General features: G+C 39.2%; 1 protein-coding gene across 1 annotated transcript in view; it reads left to right on the forward strand.

Annotated features, from left to right (window-relative positions):
- Nucleotides 1–22315, forward strand: part of LOC147422083 (thioredoxin H-type-like) — a 53479-nt gene extending 31164 nt beyond the window's left edge. Inside the window, exon 4 of the mRNA XM_086503328.1 lies at nt 22189–22315. Coding sequence (XP_086359454.1) covers nt 22189–22293 — 105 coding nt within the window. The 3' untranslated portion in view covers nt 22294–22315. The remainder of the gene's footprint in view (nt 1–22188) is intronic.
- Nucleotides 22316–22619: the final 304 nt, after the last annotated feature.

The raw sequence follows: 22619 nt of genomic DNA on the forward strand, positions 1-22619 counted from the left end.
GGAATCAGAGTCCGCGGACACTAAACAGTTGATAACTTGGACAAATCTTGATCAAACTCAACCAAACTTGTCCAGAGACCACAACAAGGTAATTACTTGGCAAAACAAGCCTAAAAAGTGTAGAAACTGAGAAAAGTAAATAATCAAGATTATTTACTTTTGAGCCCCAGAAACAAGATTTTGGACTTTCAAGCTTGTATAGTGTTAGAACAACATAATACAAGGCCACTGGCCAAGTTTGGGTTCCATCGGATCAAAATTAATACATGATAACTCAGTTTTCAAGTTGCAAATTAGTCCTTTAGCTCCTTGCAAGGCTAGAATTTGGAAATCTCAATTGCTGACTCACTTAGCTCAGATTGAAGAACCAGGTTGCAGGCAAAGAATTGGGAGCTTGACAAGAGCTGAATTCAAGTCAAGTGGAGAAAACGGATAACAATCTAATCTGCAAGAGACATTTTTTACAGAACGAGTCGACATGGACTCATCTCGAGCTGAGAAGTCAAGTACAGCAGATCAAGCCAGTAGCAATGGTAACACGGGTACAAGTGTAACAAAGCATATTTTACAGCTTTATGGCTACAATGGAGATAAAGTCTTGTATACAGATTCAAAAGGCCATAGATACTTGATAAACAACAAAAGCAGCACAGGAGCCAAGATCTTATTGATCAGAGTAAAGCCAGATTTAGAGAACTCCCAAATGTTCACAGACTTCAGTGGAGCCAAGTATTGCAAGCTCAAAGATGAAGTGCAGATAGAAGTTCAGATAGTCAACCCAAGTGTTTATCCAGAAATCTGCACATGCCGGCAAAACATACAGTTAGTGCATATGCAATTAGGGTCATTGTACATGGACTACAGTGGTCAAATCTATAATCGAGAACCAGAAATGAAAGATCCAACAGATCAACCAATTGAAGCCAGTCTAATTGGAGAACCAAGCCAAAGACGGTACAAAGGTCAAGATGGAGCATTCTACAACTTGATGCTTAGTGTTTTAAAAGAAGATGCTGACAACTTGGACAGCATAGAAGCAGAAACTTCTCAAGAGCTTGACATGACAGAACCAAATGAAATACCACTAGTCATGGCGTATTGCCCAGATTGTGGATGAAAAGGTGTCCAAGAAACCTAGACAACAGGGACCTAGAAATCTGTTCAGAGCCAAATTCTCCTCCATTAGAAATCAAGCGACGATGTTGTGACCAAACGAGCATATACTTTGACCAAAATAATCAGAGATAGACGAGAGTCTAGCATCTATGATGCCTTGGGTCTTGAAACCACAAAAGCTCATATCATAGGAGACCCATGGGATAGACAATATCAAGGCAAAGATAATGCTATATACAGCTTGACTTGGGGATTAATTTGTCATGTTTCACGGAGATACATAGGAAACTATGCAGAAGGTTTATAGATGCCAAACATCAACAATGCTACCCAAAGTGTACCTTCACAATCCCAAAAGGTGAGACTCAACCAGAGCCAGACAGTTTTGAGCTCTCACAATGAAGCAGGCTATAGTGATCACCCTAAGAAGGGGGGAGCTGCAAATTCATCAAGCTCAGCTCTAGTACTAGAAAATGCTACACCATTTAAAAGCCCAAGAACTTCTAGCCAACATACCTCTTTAAAGCAAAGACCATTGGAAGACCATATGGTTGTTGGAAGTTTTCCATTGACCCAGAAACCATCAAAATCTGCAAAAAAATTCTTCTATGAAGATCATCGAAGACAAAAGTTTCAGTTGATCTCCACAAGTCAAAGTCAAAAGCCGAGAAATCCCATAGTGTTCAAACAGTTGCATGAGACCAAGCTCGCATATACATATCAAGATGCACATGGTAACAAATATCAGCAAGATCCTGACCTTGTACAAACCCATGTGGATGGTACGATTGAAGTCAAAGACTATCTGAAGATGATGCAAACCCTCAAGTTGCCAGACCAGGTGACAGAAAAATCAAGATCAATGAAAGCTACGTCCAGAAAGATACACAAAGGTCACCACCAAAATCTCCTCTGAAGAAACAGATTCTGCCAGACAATACAATGGACCTATTAAGGTCAAAGGTTACTCAAATGCAGGAGGACAATGCTCAACAATTGCAAAAAAGTGTAGTATCACAGTCATACGAGTCGACATCAACAGAAGCAGATGATCAAAGCAAAGCCAATGTAGAAAAAGTTCAATTCACGAACATCGCCACCACAAAAGCACTCAATACAAAAAGAAATTCTGAGAAGATCAAGAGCAACATTGTTGGTGAAAACGAAGAAAAGCTGTCAGGAGAAGTAAAGCTAGATTTTCAACTAGACAAAAACCTCATGTCTTTTCGCACTTGAAAAAGATGTGGACAACCACAGTTGGAAGACGCTCCTGTATTTGTGAGCATATCTGGAGATAAACGAGCAGAATGCTGGGGAATCATCTCCACCACCATTGAAGTAAGTTCACAAATCATCACAACTCAATTCCACGTGATCAAAGAAAAAGATATACCAGAAGACATCATAATGGAAATGCCAATGGGCAAGAAGATGTTAGAGATATAGAATTCAAACATGACGGAGTCATCACAGACATCAAAGAATGAAGACCAAGACTGGTCACCCGCGGACGACAGCAAAAGTCCTCAAGCACAGTTAAAATGAAGACTTATATCAAAGCAGATCTTATTGAAGATGATTCATCTCGATCAATCAGAACTTCAAAAGAGCTTAAAGCAAATCAGGCAATAAGAAGTGCAGATCAAACAGAACAAAGAGCAACCACGATAACTATTGAGATGAGAATGCCACCAAAGCTAGAAGTAAAGAAGAACAAGGTCGCAGACAACCAGGAAGCAATAGGAAGTCCAAAGATCAATCACTCATTGCCAACTAAATCAACTGATGCAAGTCAGAGTGGAATAAAAAGTCTCAAGTCACCCTCCATAGAGACATAGTTAGATCAAGATGAGGCCATGGAAAAAGCAAAACAAATACAAAGATCTTCAATAGAACCAACAATGAGAATAGCTATAGTTCTCAGCAGTACAAAAGGAGCAAGTGTCAGTGTGCGTGTCTGTCCCACGTGTCAATGCAAGGAAACTTGCTGATACACTGTGTGCAATCCACAAATGGCTCCAAGCAAGTAAGCTCAAAGATGGCGATGGTGTGTCACTCACCGCTCTACGCTTGCTATCGTGGAGGATTTCTCACCGTGAAAGAAGAAGGAGTCGCCACTGCACCGCGCTCACCGCTTCGCTGCCGCCGTGCCGTCGTTGCAATGCTCAATCGCACTCTCTCTCTCTCTCTCTCTCTCTCTCTCTCTCTCTCTCTCTCTCTCTCTCTCTCTCTCTCTCTCTCTCTCTCTCTCACTCACTCACGCGTACACACATACACAAGGAGATGAAGGAGAAGAAGATGGAGATGGAGCAAGAGCACTCTTCAATTGCACAAATGAAAGAATGAGTGAATTTTAGGTTTAGTTGACTTTTATATGAGCTCGCCCCATTCACAATTGGGCACCCATGCTTAGCCAACTAATCCCTTGAATGTTCCAGTTAGAGTGCGCCTCTCATCGGCGATCACTCTTACCCTTTTCCTATTGGACCGACAAGCCCGGTACCTGACTCTACCAAATAAATAATAGGGTGTTCGTCTTAGGTGATAGGAATGTGCGTGATGGTTAACATGCCCCCCTTCCTGATGTAGATTCCGTCCTCGAAATCTATTGAGTTGAAGCTCGTTCGTCGAGGTGGAAGAGCATTTGAGATGAATGTCCTTAGCCTTCTTCAGTCACTGCAAAATCAAACAACATTGGCACAGTAATTGCATTCTCATATACATTTTAAAAGCATATCCAGTTGTAGGTAGACAATTTGATTTGTAACAAAATTTTAAACCATTTGTCAGTAATAAACATTAAATTACAATATAATGAAATGCATAAACAGTTATAAAGGTAAAAAATTAAACAAGTCTGGGGTCGCTAATTTAACGATCGAAAGGCACTAAAGATCGACTATCAATACCATGGACAAGCTTCTCAATTTTCTCTGGTCAATTAAGTTGTTTAATCACGAGAGCCAAGTATTTCATGTCCGAGGGCTGACTAGAGGCTATACCTAGAAGACCTTGTAGTTAAGCTACGATAAAAGGAATTGCTCATAAAATCATCACCTGACTTATTTCCTTTTCTTTGACCCCCCAAAATCTTTTCACATTGTTTCGATTTTGATGTATGTGCTTATTTTGTATGCCTTGGGTTTTTTGCTTTTCAAAGGAAAGCACCCACACTGGGAACCTCTAGGGCTCTAGTACCATAGGCGATACATGTGAGTGAAGTACCAAATCAACCTGAGATTTCTCTTCTAGCTTAAGATTTTACATTGTGGTACTTTGTTTTTTTGTTTGTACATTTTCAACATTTAAATTTTGTAACTTTGGGGGGTCATATAACACTGTTACTTTTCATAGGCTCATGACATTAGTAAACTCCCTTTATAATACTTAAGCTAAAGGTCAATAGGGACTAAGCCCACTAGAAAGATGTCATAATAATCAATATCTAATTCTCCTAAATGATTTTCTCATGTTAAACTGATCATTTAATATGGGGAAGTGCCAGGGGAGAAAGAGCTAGAATATTGGTTAAGCTAGCAGACCGGCCAGAGTAGGGATCCAAAGGGGGGGCCATCTGCAAAAGAGCCATGTGAAACAATGGGCTAAAAAGACCCTAAGGTTCAGCCCATTAAGACTTCCAAAATGCTAAGGTTCCAAAATTCAAAGGTTGTGTCTAAAGGTCAACCATAGGGGAATTGGATGCTTTGTGTGTGTCCAAAAAAAGTCTTTACACATCCCTACTTAGGAGGGGGCGAGCCTTGCTTGTAGGGGATGAGAGAGAAAGCCACACACACACACACACAAGCTCCCTTTACACAAAGGGAATGAGGGACACATGTCAGCTCCCTAGCCCAGATGCCCACAAGGTGTACCCAATTCCTATTGGATGGCCTTGGAGGTGGACCAATGAGAATTAGGCTAGAGTAAATCTAGTTTAATTAATTTAAAAACACTTAATAAAAGAACCAATGAGAATTAAGTCCTCTAGAAGACTATTGGACACTCTCCCAAGGGATCCAATGAGCATTCAACAACCCACTGGCTTTGCCTAATTCCATTGGCCAGGAGGCAAAGGGGTCCAATGAGAGTTTAGTTGAATTATTAAATTACCTAAAGCTCTCACGAAAAGGGAAAGGGGGACACATGTCAAAAGGCTATCACTTATGCTGCTTAATTATCATTGGCTAGCCCTAGGGAGGTCCAATGAGAGGATAGCAAGAGGGGTCGCCCAAGAGAGAGAGGGGGTTGATTTTTGCAAGGCATTATCACACACACACTCACACAATCTCATGTGTGAAGTATAGAAGACTCTCTCTCCTTCTCAAGCTTTAATGGAAAGCTTACCACCTACACCAAGCTTGTGAGAAGGGAGGCTTACACCAACAACTCTTGGCTTTGTAATGCAAATCCAACCAAGAGCCAAGCTTCAATGCATGCTCATCTCTTCTACCATGCTAATTACTAAGCTAAGCTATGCTAATATGAGTGATTATGTGAGGAGATATACATCTTTCTCGTTAGAATACTCCTTCTTCCTCTCAATCTACTCTCATACCGTGCTAGCTCTCACCATCTTCGAAGGTGTGTGAGGTCTTGGGTCTGAGACCGGGGATAATTGATGTTGTGTTTGCTAAGTGTTTTGCTTAGTGCATGAAGCTTTCATCTTCATTGCACTAGCTAGTCTTGAAGGAACACAAAGAATTGTATTGTACAATGTCTCTCTTGATGGGAGAAACCATAATACAAAGCCTTTTGGAGGGGGGACCGGCTCCATGTAAATCCGGTCCTCAATTGTTGTCAATAGCTTAATTTCTCTATTGTTCATGCTATCTAACTAGGTGTTATGCTTTTTGTTGCTCTCTCCACCCAAGAACTCTTGTAATTCTCATTAGGAATCTATTCTAATAAAATGCCCACTATGTTCATGCTAATTTCCGCTACACACAAGTTTTTAGGCCATTAAATGTTACAAAAGCCCTACTACATTTCACACAATGCTGCCTAAATCGGATTAAGAACCTAAGTAACCATTGATAATTAGGAAGGCATTTCCCATGGTATTAAGAGAAGATCTCTAACGCTTACCTTGTTCAAACTAGCTTAGCCGGACTGCTTGATTTTTAAACCTAGACAAGTGATTATGACAAAAAATTACATTGAATTTAATGTTTGATACTAAGCAAATGTGCTGGATATTATGCTACCAATCACAATTAAAGCAGACAAACATGGATGCAAAAAGATAAGGGGCTATGCTAATGGACAAGAAACACCTGTTTGTGTTGATGGTCGCACTTGATTTGAAGTGTGAACGAGAGAAAGATTCTATGAAAGTCCAAATCCTAACAACATCAACACGTTTCTGTACACACTAGGAAACACAAAGAATACCTCTAGGAGGCACATCAGTGGAAAAAGGTATGGACACTTATTGAACACAATTAAAAAACATAAGGAACCCTAACCTAATTATTTGCACTCCCCCTTGAGAGTCAAGGGAATAGGATATTGTAGAGATTGGGGGGAAACCCTAAGGCTAAACCCCTATCCGCGTCGTCGAGAAAAACAAAGTCATCATCCATGAGACCATATGTGCCATCCGTGTAGTCATGTAAATCTTCTTCTTCATCAGAGGCACCCATGTTTACTAAGAAGGTCACTAGACACCTATAGTCATCTTGGTCAAAAGGGTAGGCTTGTGCAATGGGAGAAACGCTCTCTACTAAGTATGGATCATTCGTGGTCAACATTCGTGGTCAAGACATGTATCAGCCATTCTAACTCCTTGAAATTCCTCTCACATGCTAGCATACCTACTAAATCCCATTCACCGGCAAGCACCGGAAAGACCATGTGAAACATTTGTGAAAAGTAACGAGGGTACCTCTCACCCAAGGCAGGAGTGGATGACTCTAGCGTACTAGCCATATCTGTACACTTAAATAGATGATGGTTAGAGTGCAAATAATACAAGGATCATGTTCTTGTGCAGATTTTGTGTTATGGCTCTTGCTCTTTTAATTTTTTATCTTGTTTTTATGAGTATAAGCTTTATATATACATTCCCTAAGATTGGAGATTGAGAGGTCAAGGAGGAAGGTTGAGAGGGAAGCAAGTGAATGATGGATGTCAGCAAACACTCCCCCCTTCCTTGGGTAGATCATACCTTTTGGAATGATGTCATCACCTTTTGAAACCAATTGTTCCAAGTTGTTATGGGTGAAGGCTTTAACCAATAGTTTTCAACCGTACTCTCCCATGATATTATTTGCAACGTTGTTGTAGGTGGTGAACTTACAACGGGAGGTGCAAACACTTTCTTGCTTGTATGGATATGTACAATGGTAGGTGGAGGTTGTGTTGAAGCTTCTATTTCTGTATAGGAATTACATGAAGAGCAAGAAGCTTCATTTGACTTCCCTGTTCTTGATCTAGGTGGAACAAATCGTTCTTTCTTGGTACCCAAACTAGCTTTGGAGCGGGTGTGTAGCATTCCGTGATTCTTCAATTTGTTTTGGAGCCACAGGATTGGGCTCATATGGGCCCGATGACAAGTAAGAATACAATCTACATTTTGGCACCCAGATTTGATCATTTCCTTGATAGTAGCCTTGGGGCTTCCAATAGTCATTTAGGAATCCAACGCCACCTTTTCTTACATTTCTTGGAGCGAGTGGGACGTCTCTTACCAGGCTCTTATCTTTTAGCACTAGCTATGGTCGCTAAAGAAGCTTTAGGGACCCACTTGTATGTTTTCTTTGTTATATTGGGATGGGTCTTGTGTGTCTCAAGCTTTATTTCAACTATATCATTTGAAGATCTAGAGAGTTGGGCTATGGGGACATATGGTTCAACCTCTTGGACATGCAATGTTTTGGGTTTTATTTCCTTAAGAGGAAATATGTCAGGGACTATGGCCTGAGTGGTAGGGCTAAGAGTTGGTTTCTGTGTTGTGACACCCCCTGTAAACCAATCAATAGTGCATTTGGTGGCTATCATCCATGTGCGTCCTAGGTTTATATTACCCTCCATAGTTCCAACAGGCATGACCAAAAAATCTTGAGCTACAACCCCATTGTCATAACTGACAGAAGTGTGTCAGATTCCAAAAACTACAATTTTTTTCTTGTTGACACCCTTGACTTGGATAATACTCTCAGATAGAGGTGGCTTCCCTAACTGACACCACACTCCATATGATAGAAGATTATATTTAGCACCCATGTTCAATAAGGCGTTATATAGCACTTTTCCATAGGTGCTGTTTAGCTCAATAGGGTATCGTAGAGGTGTGTCAGAGTCCAACCAATCCTCGTCGGTTTCAACGTGGAATGCATGTGTAACTCAAAGGTTAGACTCTCATTTTCATCTCATATTTTGTTGTCGTTCCTTAGTCTCAGCTTGAGCTTGTATCTTCTTCAATTCTGTTTGTGCCTTGGCTGCCTTTCTTGTATGGATGGCACGTAGCTCCTCTTGGCTTAAAGGATCATAGTATCTTTTAAATTTGCTCCCATTGAGGAATCCAATGGTTTCAACTCCTTCAAGAGTCTCCACATGAATGGTTCCTTGTGGGGTGATCTCATAGACTCTATCTGGTCCTTTTCCCGCATATTTAAACTTTTTCTTTTTGTTACACACTCCATACATAAGGACTTTATCACCAACATTGATATCTTTGTTCTTTAGATGACGGTCGAACCATTTCTTCCTCCTATCTTTCTCCACAAGTGCATTTTGCACAGCTAATTGCCTCTCTTCATCTAGCCTTTCAAGGATATATAATCGCTCAACTACGGGGTTACCATCCCAACTTTCTTGAGAAGCTACTTGAAGACTAGGAACGACAAACTCCCATGGCATAACCGCTTCTTGGCCATACACCATCTTAAATGGTGTGTAGTTAATGGAAACTTTGTACGCAGTACGATAAGCCCATAGAGTTGATGTAAGCTTTAAATCCCAATCTGTGCGATGAGCTTCCACCGTTTTGGTCAAGATAGAGATTAAGGTCTTGTTGGTGCTCTCAGCTTGGCCATTTTCTTGTGGATAATAAGGTGTGGACTTATGGTGAGCTATCATAAAGTTGGTAGTGAGTTCTTTTATTACTCCATTTATAAAATGAGTATCATTGTCACTCCCAATCTCAAAGGGACAACCAAATCTTGTAATAATGTTCTCAAAGAGAAACTTGACAGTTGACCTGGCATCGGCCTTACGTGTCACCCCGATTTCCGTCCACTTTGTCACATAGTCAATGACAACGATAATATATCGAGATTGAGTGCTATGAGCTGCCAGACTAATTGGGCCTACAAAGTACAAACCCCATTTTTCAAATGGTTGAGTCACTTTAATAGGATGTAAGGGTATCTTATCCTTTTGTTGTGTGATCTTGTAACGTTGGCATTCATCACATCCTTTTGCAAAAAGTGATGCATCCTTGAATAAGGTAGGCCACCAATAGTCTGATTGCAACACCTTTCTAGGTGTAGTTCCCCTGAGAAATTTCCTCCGGCTATACCCATGTGGGCTTCTTGCAGTATGTATAAATACTCATCCTCATGGGCACAACGTCTAAGAATATCATCCTTCCCTAGCCTGTAGTAGAGAGTTCCTGCAATGAGAAAGTAAGGTTCACATTCTTTTAACAGTTTTCGAGCTATGTCCTTACGAAGCTCTATGGGTGGAAAACCATTAACTAGAAAGTTCACAATCCTCTCACTCCATTCAGGTATGGTTTCGACTAGGAATAGAGAAGTATCGGGCAACTCATCATCGACTCTAGTAGAGGCTTCACCATTGGGTATGAAAGACAAATGATCCGCCATGAGATTTCTTTTACAAGGTCTTACCACAACGGTAAAATCAAACTCAAGGAGAATTAACAACCATCATGTAATTCTTCCCGTGGAACAAAGTTTATTTACTAGATACAACAAGGCTTAATGATCAACATAGAAAACAAACTTGTTGGCCAGAAGGTAGTAGAGAAATTTCTTCACTACATAAATCATATCTAAACCTTCTCGCTTTGTAGTGGTATAGTTTCTCTCGGTATCATTCAATTGACGACTTGAAAATCTAATGGGGTAGTCCAGTTTATGTTCTCTTGGTTGAGCTAGAACACACCCAATAGCAAAGTTTGATGCATCAATATGCACATGAAAAATTACATTCCAATCGGGCACCCGTAGAATAGGAGCGCTAGTCAAGGTCTTTTCCAATGACTCATAAGCATGGTCACACTCCGTGGTCCATTGGAACTCAATAAGAAGCTTGTACAAAGGACGAGCTATCTCAGCAAAGTTTAAAATAAACCGTCGGTAATGTAGGTGGTGGCAATTTAGCAATGGCTTCTGTGGAAATCCCATTTTTGGACACTATATGCCCTAAAATGACTCTATGTTTAACGCAAAATTGGCATTTGAAAGGGTTTAAGGATATGCGATACAATCTACACTTCTCAAACACTTTTTGTAAGCATGGTAGATGTTCTTTCCAAGAGGAATAAACACAAAGGTCATCTAAGAAAGCTTCACAAAACTCCCTCAAATATTCTCTAAATGCAGTGTTTATTAATCTTTGAAAGGTAGCACGGGCATTGGTTAAGCCAAAAGCCATAACACGAAATGCGAACACTCCAAATTCGGTTATAAAGGATGTTTTAGCTTGGTCCTCCAGCGCAATTGTGATCTGATTGTAGCCAGAGTATCCATCTAAAAAGCTATAAGCTTCCTTCCCTGCAACTCTTTCAGGCGCATGTTCTGAATATGGCAAGGGGTAATGGTCCCTCCTAGTGGCGGCATTGACCTTCTTGAGATCCACGCACACTTTGAGTTTCCCATTCTTTTTTGGCACAATCACTATTGGAGACACCCATTATGAGTGCTCAATAGGGTATATGAATCCGCATTTCACAATCTTTTCAATCTCTTCTTGAACAATTTTTGCATATTTAGGATTCATTGGGTAGGGTCGTTGCTGAACTAGTTTAGCCAGCTATTCGTAGGGATTGTGTGTTGCACCATGGAAGGTGGAACACCTTTCATATCATGATATGTCCAGGCAAATATATCCCTGAATTCCTTGAGAAGTTCTTTAAGTACACACTTCTCAATCTCTGTCAGATCTTGGGCAATGAAAACAAGTTTGGACTCTTCTCATGGGTCTGCTAACTCTATTTCCTTAACTATCGCTAGACCGTTCATAGACTCCATTGCTCCCATCGATAGGTTTTCTTTGAGCCTTTGTATACACAACCTTACGTTCCTCTGTGGTATAGGATCTGAAATGTTCAGGTGCAGGGTGTAAGTTTGTGGGGTCCTGTTGTTCTGTGGACTGTGATTTCACTTCCGATTCCTTTTGTTGTTGAGCTAACTCTTGATTTTGTCGTCTCCTTACCGTATGGTCCAACTTTGGCTTCTCTATAGCCTCTAGTTGTGCGATGTCAATGGGTTGTGGGCTACACCACATAACGCTTTGAAGGTATTCACCCCAGTTATCTACCAACTTTCTATGAGCATCACATGCCCCTATATATATAATTAAGCCATTCTGCGGTAGATTTCTTTTTCATTTATTCTAATACGCACATTTGCTCGATATCGTCGCCTCTTACATCTCTTACTCTTCTTGTGTAATTTTCGATTACGGCCGATCTCTAGTGAAGTCACTAGATGAATCACTACTTGTGTCTTCTGCTCCCTTGGATAGATTGTCATTTAGGGTACCACTGGGCCTGAATGGTTTGTCCCCACATTTGTACTAAGATTTAACTCAGATTCTTTGTCCTCAAAGTCAATTTCAATTGATGATTCTGACCCCAAATCGTGTGGACTAAAGTCTCGTGAGGTGTTATTGGTTCCAATGCTAGCCAAACCTTCATCTTGTAGGTCATCAAAAGCTATATGCATTGCTTCTAGCATATTTGAGGGTACAAGTGGTGGCATTTCATCCCCTCAGGTGTTACCCAGGTCATCCCTCTATTTCCCCAAGTGTCTATGGTTGCTACTAGGTGGACCCAATCCACATTGTCCGACTCAGTCATCCCAGGTAATTCATCCATATAAGGAGAATCTTCCCCAACATTAGTGTCCGCTTTACACGTGTAACAATACTACAATGTGGCCGAGTGAACTGTGGTGTCAGATCTATGATCAAATATAAACTTGTTTCCTAGGGGATGTGCTCGACCAGTTTCAAGATCCACTCGAATGACAGAATCTTGGAACTACAAGTAGACATGGTTTTTAGACTAGTCATGCACCATCTTTGCTTCCCTCATGAAAGGACGTCCTAAGATCATCTCAAAACACATGTTACAAAAGATACATACAAGGTCTTTGATGCTCTCAAGATTTAAGCAATTCATGCACTTAGAGTGAATGAAATCATAGGCTTGCATTCACAACTACCACTAGAGGCTGAAATCAATAACACTTGAGTGACAGCATGCTAGAGTTTCACTCTATCTCCCCCTTATACCTTCCATCACATTGGACAAGAATGTTCCTTGATCGCTTCAATGTGCCATGGATCTCCAAATCTACAATGTTTGTGAATAATATGGTAGTTTTTCCATCTATAAAAGTACTATAAGTAACCGAGTACATGTAATTTGTGTAAAAGTGAAATTTTATTTAGGGAAAAGTGGATGAACATTTACATCTAAAAGTACTTGGAGGTAAAGAGAACTTACTCACGAACAACCAAGTAAGATTACTTAAAAATCCCCTATCTAAGTCTCTTGGAATAAAGAGTGGAAGCTTAGAACACCAAGACACCTTATAGGTAAGAACCAAAGCTCAAACACAACCAAGTAATGCCTAAATACACCAATTACCTTCTATTTTGTAGGAGGTAAGATCCATTGGCTCAAACATAACTAGTGAATCCTAAAGTAAGCTACCATCTATACTCACTTAGAAGTAAGAGACTTGGCTTGAAAATAGCTAATCAAACCCTACCATATGCCCTAACTATATATACAACCTACTTGGAGGTAAGAGTATCATCTTATAGCAACCAAGAGGTTTTGTTATAACGTCTTTTATCCACTTAAAAGTACAAACAAAGGTCCAAAACAACTAGGAGAACTCCCTACATCATGCCAACCTTATAAGTAAGAGCAAGTGCTCAAATAACCAAGAGAGCGAGTATTGCATTGTTGTTACAAAAAGATTCTTTGAGGGTTAACTCCCATTCTACCCTAATGCACCAAGGTTTAAAAATTATTGTCATGTCCATAAAGTTAAACCTAGAGCCTACACTCTATGTGCCAACACACATATACACTAAAGATAGTATAATTTTTGATTTATCAATGTCATCAACTATCTTTTGATATTAAAAAGAGATGGAGCTATAGGAAACTTTAACGCTCAAATATTTTGGTTATTGTATAAGCCAAACGGCCAATATTGAGTGTGGAGCTTGATTTACTCTTGTAATTCTGATTTTGGAAATGCACATTTGTAAGGCCTCTATGATGAGGAGAAGCCATCATGCGGGAGAAAGTTCACTTTGGAAAACCAAAAATCCGTACTACGTGAGAAAACTTCATACTCCTCGAAATATTCCTTTTTGCCAAAATATCATGGCTAAAATGGTAGCCAAAAAGTGATCTGAAAAGGGCCGATGGATTCATGGACGATAGCTAGTGGCCAATGGACAATGACCGATGGTCAGCATTCAACAACCGGTGGGTGGATTTCAACGATCGATGACCATTTTTTGGATGGACTTGTCTACACATGGATGCAAACACATGGGCGGTTGCCTCTGATGAGAGAGAGCAACCCATGGAGGCTCCTTTACATCAATAGAAAGAGGCCTTTTCTACACATAAAAAAAGAGTGAAGCAAGGAGAAGCAAGAAGTGCTACATATAGAGAGAATCAAGCGGGGCGATCATTGATAGTTTCTAAGCCCTTTGTAAACTACTACAAGTTTAAAGTGTAAAACCATTGAGTGGCTAGTTTCCCATGGACATAGCCCACAATTGGGAGAACCACGTATATCTTGTATGCTCTCTCTCTCTCTCTCTACTTTCTCTCTGTTGTATATTTTTATCTCTCTCAATCAAGTACACCAGTCTACTCATTACTTAGTACTCATTAATCCTAACTACTGATATCAAAGCGAGGTTAACTAATAGCTAATACATATGAAGGAAACTATTCCTTGAATTGAGTGGGAGAGATGGAAAAAGAGGGTAAGTTCAAAATTGAGAAGTTCAACGATAAGAACTACCAACATTGGAAGATGTCGATCATTACCTCTACCAAAAGGATCTCTATTTTCCATTGGGAGGTTTTGCAAAGAAGCCCGTAACACTGGTAGATGAAGCTTGGAACATCCTTGATTGAAAGGCGTTGGGAACAATCCGTCTTCAATGTTGTGTGGCTAGTTGTATCTACTCTTTATAATTTTCTAGTTTGATGCCTTTGGGCCTGCACTGTAAATAGTGATGTACTTGCCCTTATAACTAGCACCACTTGGGCATTCTAAGGACCAAAGAAGCACTTGATTTTGGACTACCCATCAAGAAAGGGGTGACCTCACTTGGTGGTGATGAAACTCATATTCATTGCCCTTTGCATCTTTTGGACTACCCCCTCCTAGAGTTGACATTGTCTTGAGAAGTAAGAGGGTCCTCAGCATTCAACGGTTAGGAGGAAAATTAGAGGACATAGAAAGAGAGGGTATGGAAAAATACAGTAAAGTTGTTAAATCTTTTGGAAGAAAGAAAGAGAAACTAAAATACGGGAAGCGAATACTTTAAACGATAATATTCACACATCAATAAACAAAGCAAAGGACAATCAAGGAAAGAAAAATCCTAGTAAAAGAGCAAAATAAATTGAAAAAATTAAGAGGGCAGTGCACTAAAACGTACAAATGTGTATGAGATGCAGTGAGTAGAACAAAACAAAGAGAATATAGGAAAAGTGAGGAGGGAGGGTAGTGTGGTGATTGAGTGTGAACTGGATCGACCCATCGCGACACAACGTGGATTTATCTTTATCTTTTTTAAAAGGCCTAAAAAGAGAAATAGCCCCAAATTTTTGAAAAAAAGGGCCTAAAAATTTCTAGAAAGTAAAAGATTTTAATTTTGCCCTATTAAGCCTAGTTTTTTGAGTTTTGAAACGATTTTACACCCATTCAAGTGCAAATTAGTCATTTCAACATACACAATCGAAGCTTAATTTTGCAATAAGGAGACTAAACCATTACAATTTAGCTCAATTGGAAAATTTTGATCAATTTAAATGCTCTAGCATATTGTGATTGACAATGTGAGCAAATTTGTTGCAATTTGAAGCAAACATCCACTTGCTTTAGTGAAGAGAGCAATTGGAATGCTTATGTAGATGCACATCTCAAAATCAAGTGCACTTGCAAGTGATAAAATCATGCAATCTTTAATGCATCACCTATTGAAATTAGGCATAGCCACACCTAATATCAACCAATTAAGCACGGTTGGAAAGCAACTCATTGCTCAAGCATGAAACAACATAAGATGCTCCTAATTAAGTATTAAAATTCTAGAGAGAATTCACCAACATCACAGTAGAACAACTTTCCAAACTTTATTTAGTGGCCAATGCATGCTTAGTGCCTAATTTCTATTAAAAAACAATTAAAGCATTTTGGTAAAATAAAAAAAAGGTGGACCCGAATCTAAGCATTAGCAAGTGCTATACTTAATCACAATGTAAAGATGCATCTATTTCCATAAACATAAATCAACCAATCATCACTCACAACTGATTAAGAAATCTAGGGTTTCTATGTCCCCTTGCGAGCTTGCAAGTGTCAGAGGTGGCGGGTTGTCACTCTTGCAAATATCCTTGTTCCTAGTCTTTGGGAGCAATCAATGAGCCCAATCTAAAACTCAAATGCTAAATTTTTTTAACTAATGAGATCAAATGCCCACAAGATGATTATGCCCAAAATGGTACTTACACATAAGAATGTGTGTGTGTACGCATACGGGCACATGCACAAGCACTCATGATCTCCGTATTAGCACCAAATAACGAGGCAAAATCAAGTAATTTTTGCACCTATATATGCAAGTATGCATGTGTAACACATTAAAAATTACACAATTTTGGCAATTAGAAAGAAATTAATGCAAAATTAGTCTCTAAGTGGTTACAATTTATGAAAAAATAGTGTGCGTACACATGAAATAGTGAAAATCAAGCAAATAACTGACAAGATACCCACTCTAGGGCATGAGGCATCTCACAATGTGAGAGCTCTTCTCACGGTGATTAGTGAAGAGGACCACCACTGGACAATGGAAGTTAAAGAAGAGCCATGTCCGACTTCCCTCTTCTACTTCCCTCTCACCCCCACTCACACATACACGCACCTATGTATGTTTCTTTCTACTCAATCCACACACATACACATATATGGAATGATGAAGACTAGCATGCATGTGAGAGGTCTTCACTTATGCACATACCTAATCACTTTACATATGCATATACATGGAGAAGAATAGCTCTTAATGCATAGCGAACAACCAATAATTCTCACACAAGAGGGTTAGCAAGTAGGAGATTGGTTGGTGATGAGGAAAAAGATGGACACCGTACCCAAGCTCTCCCAAGTTCTTATAATCCAAAGGTGACCACATTATAGCATTTCCTTTTATATCTAGGTTTCCTAAAAATATCCAAATTCCCAATAACTAATGACCATCTCTAATCATGGAATAATCACCTAGGCAACTAATTTGCAATGAAATCCACAAAAATATTTGAAATTTACTATCTTGATTCCTATCACCCTAAACCTACATGATGTGTTACCTTTTAAAGCTAACACATGAACTTGTGTTTTTTTTACTAATAGACAAAATTGTACATGCCATACTAAAGATAGCAATTGAAAAGAGATGGAGCTAAATTTTCTTTTAAAGCCCATCTATTTTCAATATTGTATTATTTCCAAATCCGAATCTAGTGTATCCTATATTCAAGCCCTAGTTAAGCAACCAATTTAGGGATTCACTTTTTTAATCAATTTTATGATGTTTTTTTAGTAACTCTCTGTACCTTTCATTGTTTGGGTTAACCTTGTAGCTTACAAAATGTGAGAGATGCTAAACCGGTTAGATTAGGAGCTTTTATACTCATACATATCAATGAACTAATTTATCAATTGATTAATCAATAGATCGATATCATATCGATCGATAAATTAATCAGTTAATATAAAGAACATATACGAGATTTTAAAAAACAAGGGTGTATCACCGTGCAATATGTTTTTTGAATAATATTTTTGAACAATTATTCACGTTTGAAACGTTTTACGAATAACATATCATGCAACCTAGCTTCCAATATGGTTTTTGGACACATTCTTTTTATTGGGAAAAATTTCAGTGTTAAAACACCCAAAACAAAAAGACCAAGTCTTTCACCTCATCTGCTATGAAACCACAATCCATTGGTTGTCAGACACATAGGGACATAGGAAAAATTCCATTGTTTGATGTCTTCAATCAATGCCAAGTAGCAAGGAAGTTTCTCTTGTGCAAGCTCAACAATTTGGAAATTGCAAAAACTTTAACTCTGGAGGTTAATGTGCACTTACTATGCTACATATCCCTTCAAGCAACAATATGTTGTTAGTGGCCTCTAGAAGGCTTCAAACGATGAATAGTTGACAAACCTTCTCAAGATATCTGATCATCTTGCAAACATCAAGGGTCTTTGGACACCAATTAAAAAAGTGATCACGCTCATTTGCAAAGTCTTTGATGGTTTGCATCATCATCACCATTGCAGATTGTTTTCCTCTAATGCCAAAAGACCTCGCATTGTTTTGCATGCATCTCCCTCTTCTTTCAAGCATGATATTCCTTCATTGTGTATGTTGCCTTTTCTGTACAAAGATCACATCCACACTAAATCCAATGACATATTTCATGAGGCATGGTAGCTAAGGGGAAATAGCGAGAGATATGATAGACTTTACAGAGCAAGAGAAATTTGAGTTGAGAGAGAGAGAGAGAGAGAGAGAGAGAGAGAGCTCAAACATTTGAATAACCATATGTGAGAGCACATTACTACCACAATGTCCATAGTTAAGAGTCATTTTACCAAAAGTTGCACTTACATTTCTTCTCGATGTAATATTGTGCATCAAGATTTAAAGTATATCTTTATGATGCTACCTCATAACAATTATATATTTGAGTATATGACCTTTGTCTGGGATAAGGTTTTTGGGCCACCTATTCATGCATCCTCTCTCTCTCTCTCTCTCTCTCTCTCTCTCTCTCTCTCTCTCTCTCTCTCTCACACACACACACACACACACACACACACACACACACACACAACATGTGTGTACTTATTTATCTAGAAATTAAATTATATCAATATAACAAAAAAAATTCCTATTTACCTTGATCAAAACTCCTAGGTTCTACCCTAAACCATCGTATGGCTCGGTTCTTATAAAAAATGGGGGGGAAACCCTCTTCCTTTTGTCTTCTCATGGGTACCCACCCCTAAGATATTATGTGTAGATCGTGGCATTCATTTCTACCCTACCCTTCATGCCCTCGCTCTCTCTGTCCCCCTTGTTTGTACTACAACACACGGCAGCCTAGTGCTAACTCCTACACACACACTCTCCCTCCCTCTCAATTCCCAGTACACGAGCAGGGGTGGCCATAGCAGCGGCTTGGGAACTTGTAGCCACTGAATACTCTGATCGTGGGGTGTCTTCTCACCTTGAGAAAACTGGATGAGCTATAAAAAGTGAGGGTGCTTTGGCCCCTCACTTAGTCTGTGGGTGCAATTGTGGACTTGTATATTCTCGTAATACATTATGTTTTGGGTTTCTAGAAACCCATGCATAAACAAAGTCCTGGTGCTAGATAATACCAAGTTTTGGCAGCAAAAAAAGGGGGATTATTGGGTACTTATTACTGCCGTAAGTCTGGTCTGTCATGATACTAGGTAGCCTAATGTTTTGGTTTTTTAAAAAAAGAGGTGGTATGATTTTCCCTTCACACTTGCTAAAATGATAATGGTGAGACTCACCCTGAAGGACGAGTATTACTTGAACCCCGTTGTGGGGACTGTGGTTTGCATACTTTGGTATAAAACCGTTGATTTTTTTTGATACTAGGTTCATACCAGGCTACCAACATATTAAAAGATGCCATTTCTAATGTTGTTTACTAGCGTGTAATAAGTTTTGACTAGATTAAAGCTAGGTAGATTGGATTTAGCTGATCTTTTTCTTATTTATCACAAATACAGATTGAGGTAAGTCGGATATTGTATGCCCATGTGGGCCTGCGAGATTTGTTTTTTGCTTGATGACATAGCCAAGATTGATGCCTTAAACCCAGCAATGGAATTTTTATGGTACATATCTCAAGATGTTGATTAGGTTATGTTATTCTTTATGGTACTTGTGAAAAGAAGAGTTAGGGCCTGACAATATGGCAAAGTAATATTTGAAAAACTAACCTATGGGATTAAGACACTTGGATGAAAAGGGGTGATGGCCTTTTGATCAGAATGTATGTTAAATATCTATTCAAGGTCTTACAAAAATTGGGCTATATAGAAACCATACATATAATTACTTCCAATCATTGGGATAATAAACTTTTTTACAAAAAAAAAACTAAAGAGTTGGATGACATGAACACTTTGGATAGTGGTTTTAAGTTAAACGAGTTGTAAGTTGGACATGGATAATAACTAATATAGTCCGTTGATACCTGTAATACACATCCAAGGCTAACGAATCTCTTGTCTTGTTTGGATGAATGCACGTGAGGACTCTATCCTTTTTTGGAATTTTCTTGGCTTAAAGCTATTGTCTGTCCGAGAGTACACTTGTTCCTACCACTTGGGAACTAATTCTTTATTGGGTTACTATCATTGTATACTACAATGAGGCTTCATTCTCATATGCCATGCACAAAGATAATTCTAAGACTGAGTTGTTTTTATACTATTTTTTGCCTTTTCTCTAAAGCCAGCTATCTTTTGAATGTAAAAGCTCATTTATTTCTTATTATATAAACTAAAAGAGCTACACACACGCACAGGTATTGCTAACAGGCTTTGATTAGTTGAACAATGTCCTCACTTCCCCTGAAAAAACTATCCCTGATCAGCTTATGGTTTCCCTACACCAAAAGCACTCTTTTACTCTCCTACCCTCATTTGAGCCATAAATAGTGAAGAACACCGCACCATTTTTTAGAAAAAAGGGATTATTTTAGACACCTACCCCCCCCCCCCCCCCCCCCCGGGTGGCTAGTTTTTGGCTTTGTACATGTTCTCTTTCTCCCCGTGGGAGTATACCCTTGAATGGGTGTCTTTAGCATTTATGAAGCTTAAAACATGGAGCTTAAACCCCTGGTGGGACTATTGCCTTGTGGGAATACTGCCATCTACATGGGACTCTACCCTTTGTAGGGCGCCTTCCTTGCCACTTATTAACTCTCGATATGTGGATGGCTTTATGACCCATCTGTAGTGCACATGCATAATGACTGATCACGCTAAATATTTTGCCTCACTCTATTCCCCGCTACTGACTCTCTCTTTCACTCTCTCATTGAAACCTCCTGCGTGCTTACTGCTTATGATAGTCTGCCTCGTGCTTAACTTAACCACTAACAAGTGAAGATCATGGCGGCCGCCTTGCATTTTCTTAGGCCTTGAGAAACGAGCTGAACCAATTATGTAGATCGAGTGGGGATCTTCTAGACTTCGCATTCCTTGACGCCTCCACCTGCTTAACTTTCTATATAAGGAGGTGAGGGTTGCTTTGGCCCCTCACTCAGCCTTGATTTGGCATTTTGTGTGTGTATGTGAAAGTAAGAGAGAGGGATTTTTTTCTGCCTCCTTACCGTGGAACTATGGAGGTGGTTGAACATGGTGGTGCTTCTCAGGTCGGTAAACTGCCGAATTGGCTCTGTTCTACAAAATTATATTTTGGTCGGTTTTTTTAATGTGCACTAGCCCAAATAATGGGGTCTCATTTTAGGAATGATGTACCATTGATAAATTTGCATAATAGGAAGGTTTCTTAACACATATACGATTTCTGCATCATATTGACTGATACACAAGTCTTTTTACACAAACAATAAAGATTTGTTTTATGCGGGACTTGATGAATGTGGTTATCTCATGGGAGTACTTGGTTTTTCTTCCCCGTGTTACATTTTGGTATTTATGATGCAACACCTGCTTCGATATATCATAGGTTGCCCAATTGTCTTTTACTATTTTGTTGCGCAGCAACCTGATGGAGCTAAAATTCGTAATACTTGCCAGATCCTTTTGTTTAAAATATGATGAGCTCGTCGTTATATTGATAATTCAATACCGCGATCTTGTGATTAACCCTTCTTTTGACCTAGTGGGAAAAGTTGTTCTACATTTTTTTGGCCTAGCACAATCTTTACCGTGGGTACAATGGCATGTGGGTTTCATAGCTAAACGTTGATTATTTTTTCTCTAGGGTGTACTACACTTTGTCGTGGTGCCTTACTTGTGTTAATCATGCACATTGTAAGGTTTTTATGGAATGGATTATACTTAGTTCTTTTTTGATACCACTTGACTCATTCAATAGACCTATACAGGCAAAAATGTAAAGTACTTCACAAATTGATGGGTATAAAGAACACAAAATGCTTTATGAGCAAAAACCAAGAACGTGACACTTGGATTGGAAGGGGTGGTGGCCTTTTGATCGGAATATTAGTTATATAAATAGCTATTAATAGTTAAAAATTTTCAAAAAGGGGGTATATACTAACCTTACCTATAACCTATGTTAATGCACTTGTATCTTAAAGCAGTGATTACCATTTTTATTTACAAGTTTTAAAAAAAACTCACACCTTGAAAAACACAAAAATAAATGATTCAGTTTGGACAATAGTTTTTAAGTTAAAAAGGTTATAAGATGGACATGGATAACAACTGATAAAGTCCACTGACACCTATAAAATGAATTCAAGGCTAACATATATGTTGTCTGGTTTGAATGGATGCAGGTGAGGACTCTATCCTTTCTTGGAAATTTTTTGGCTTGCACCCTTGATGTTCCAGACTCTTGCCACTTTATGGAACAATCTATACATATCAACCTTTGTACTTAGACACTAGAATGAGACCTCATTCTTAAAGATATGTATAAAAATAATTCTGAGAGTTAGCTGTTTTTGTGCTACCCTTGGTCACTTGTCTAAAGCTAGCTGTCTTTTGAACTTTTATGTTTGTTTGTGTTTATTTATTAAAATACACACACAATATACAGAATGGTTTAGTGGCGTTCCATCAATTTATATAATGTTTTTGTGTGGGTGTCCTTGCACATTGGTGGACACACATCATTAGTTTATAACATGGTATCAGAGGGTTCAATGGTTCTACCTGTGGGTTCCCCCCCCCCCCCCCCCCCCCCCCCCTTATGTGTGCCAGGCTT

The sequence above is a fragment of the Adiantum capillus-veneris genome, chromosome 27 (assembly GCF_014529385.1).
Source record: "Adiantum capillus-veneris isolate H3 chromosome 27, ASM1452938v2, whole genome shotgun sequence".
In the NCBI taxonomy this organism is placed as follows: domain Eukaryota; kingdom Viridiplantae; phylum Streptophyta; class Polypodiopsida; order Polypodiales; family Pteridaceae; genus Adiantum; species Adiantum capillus-veneris.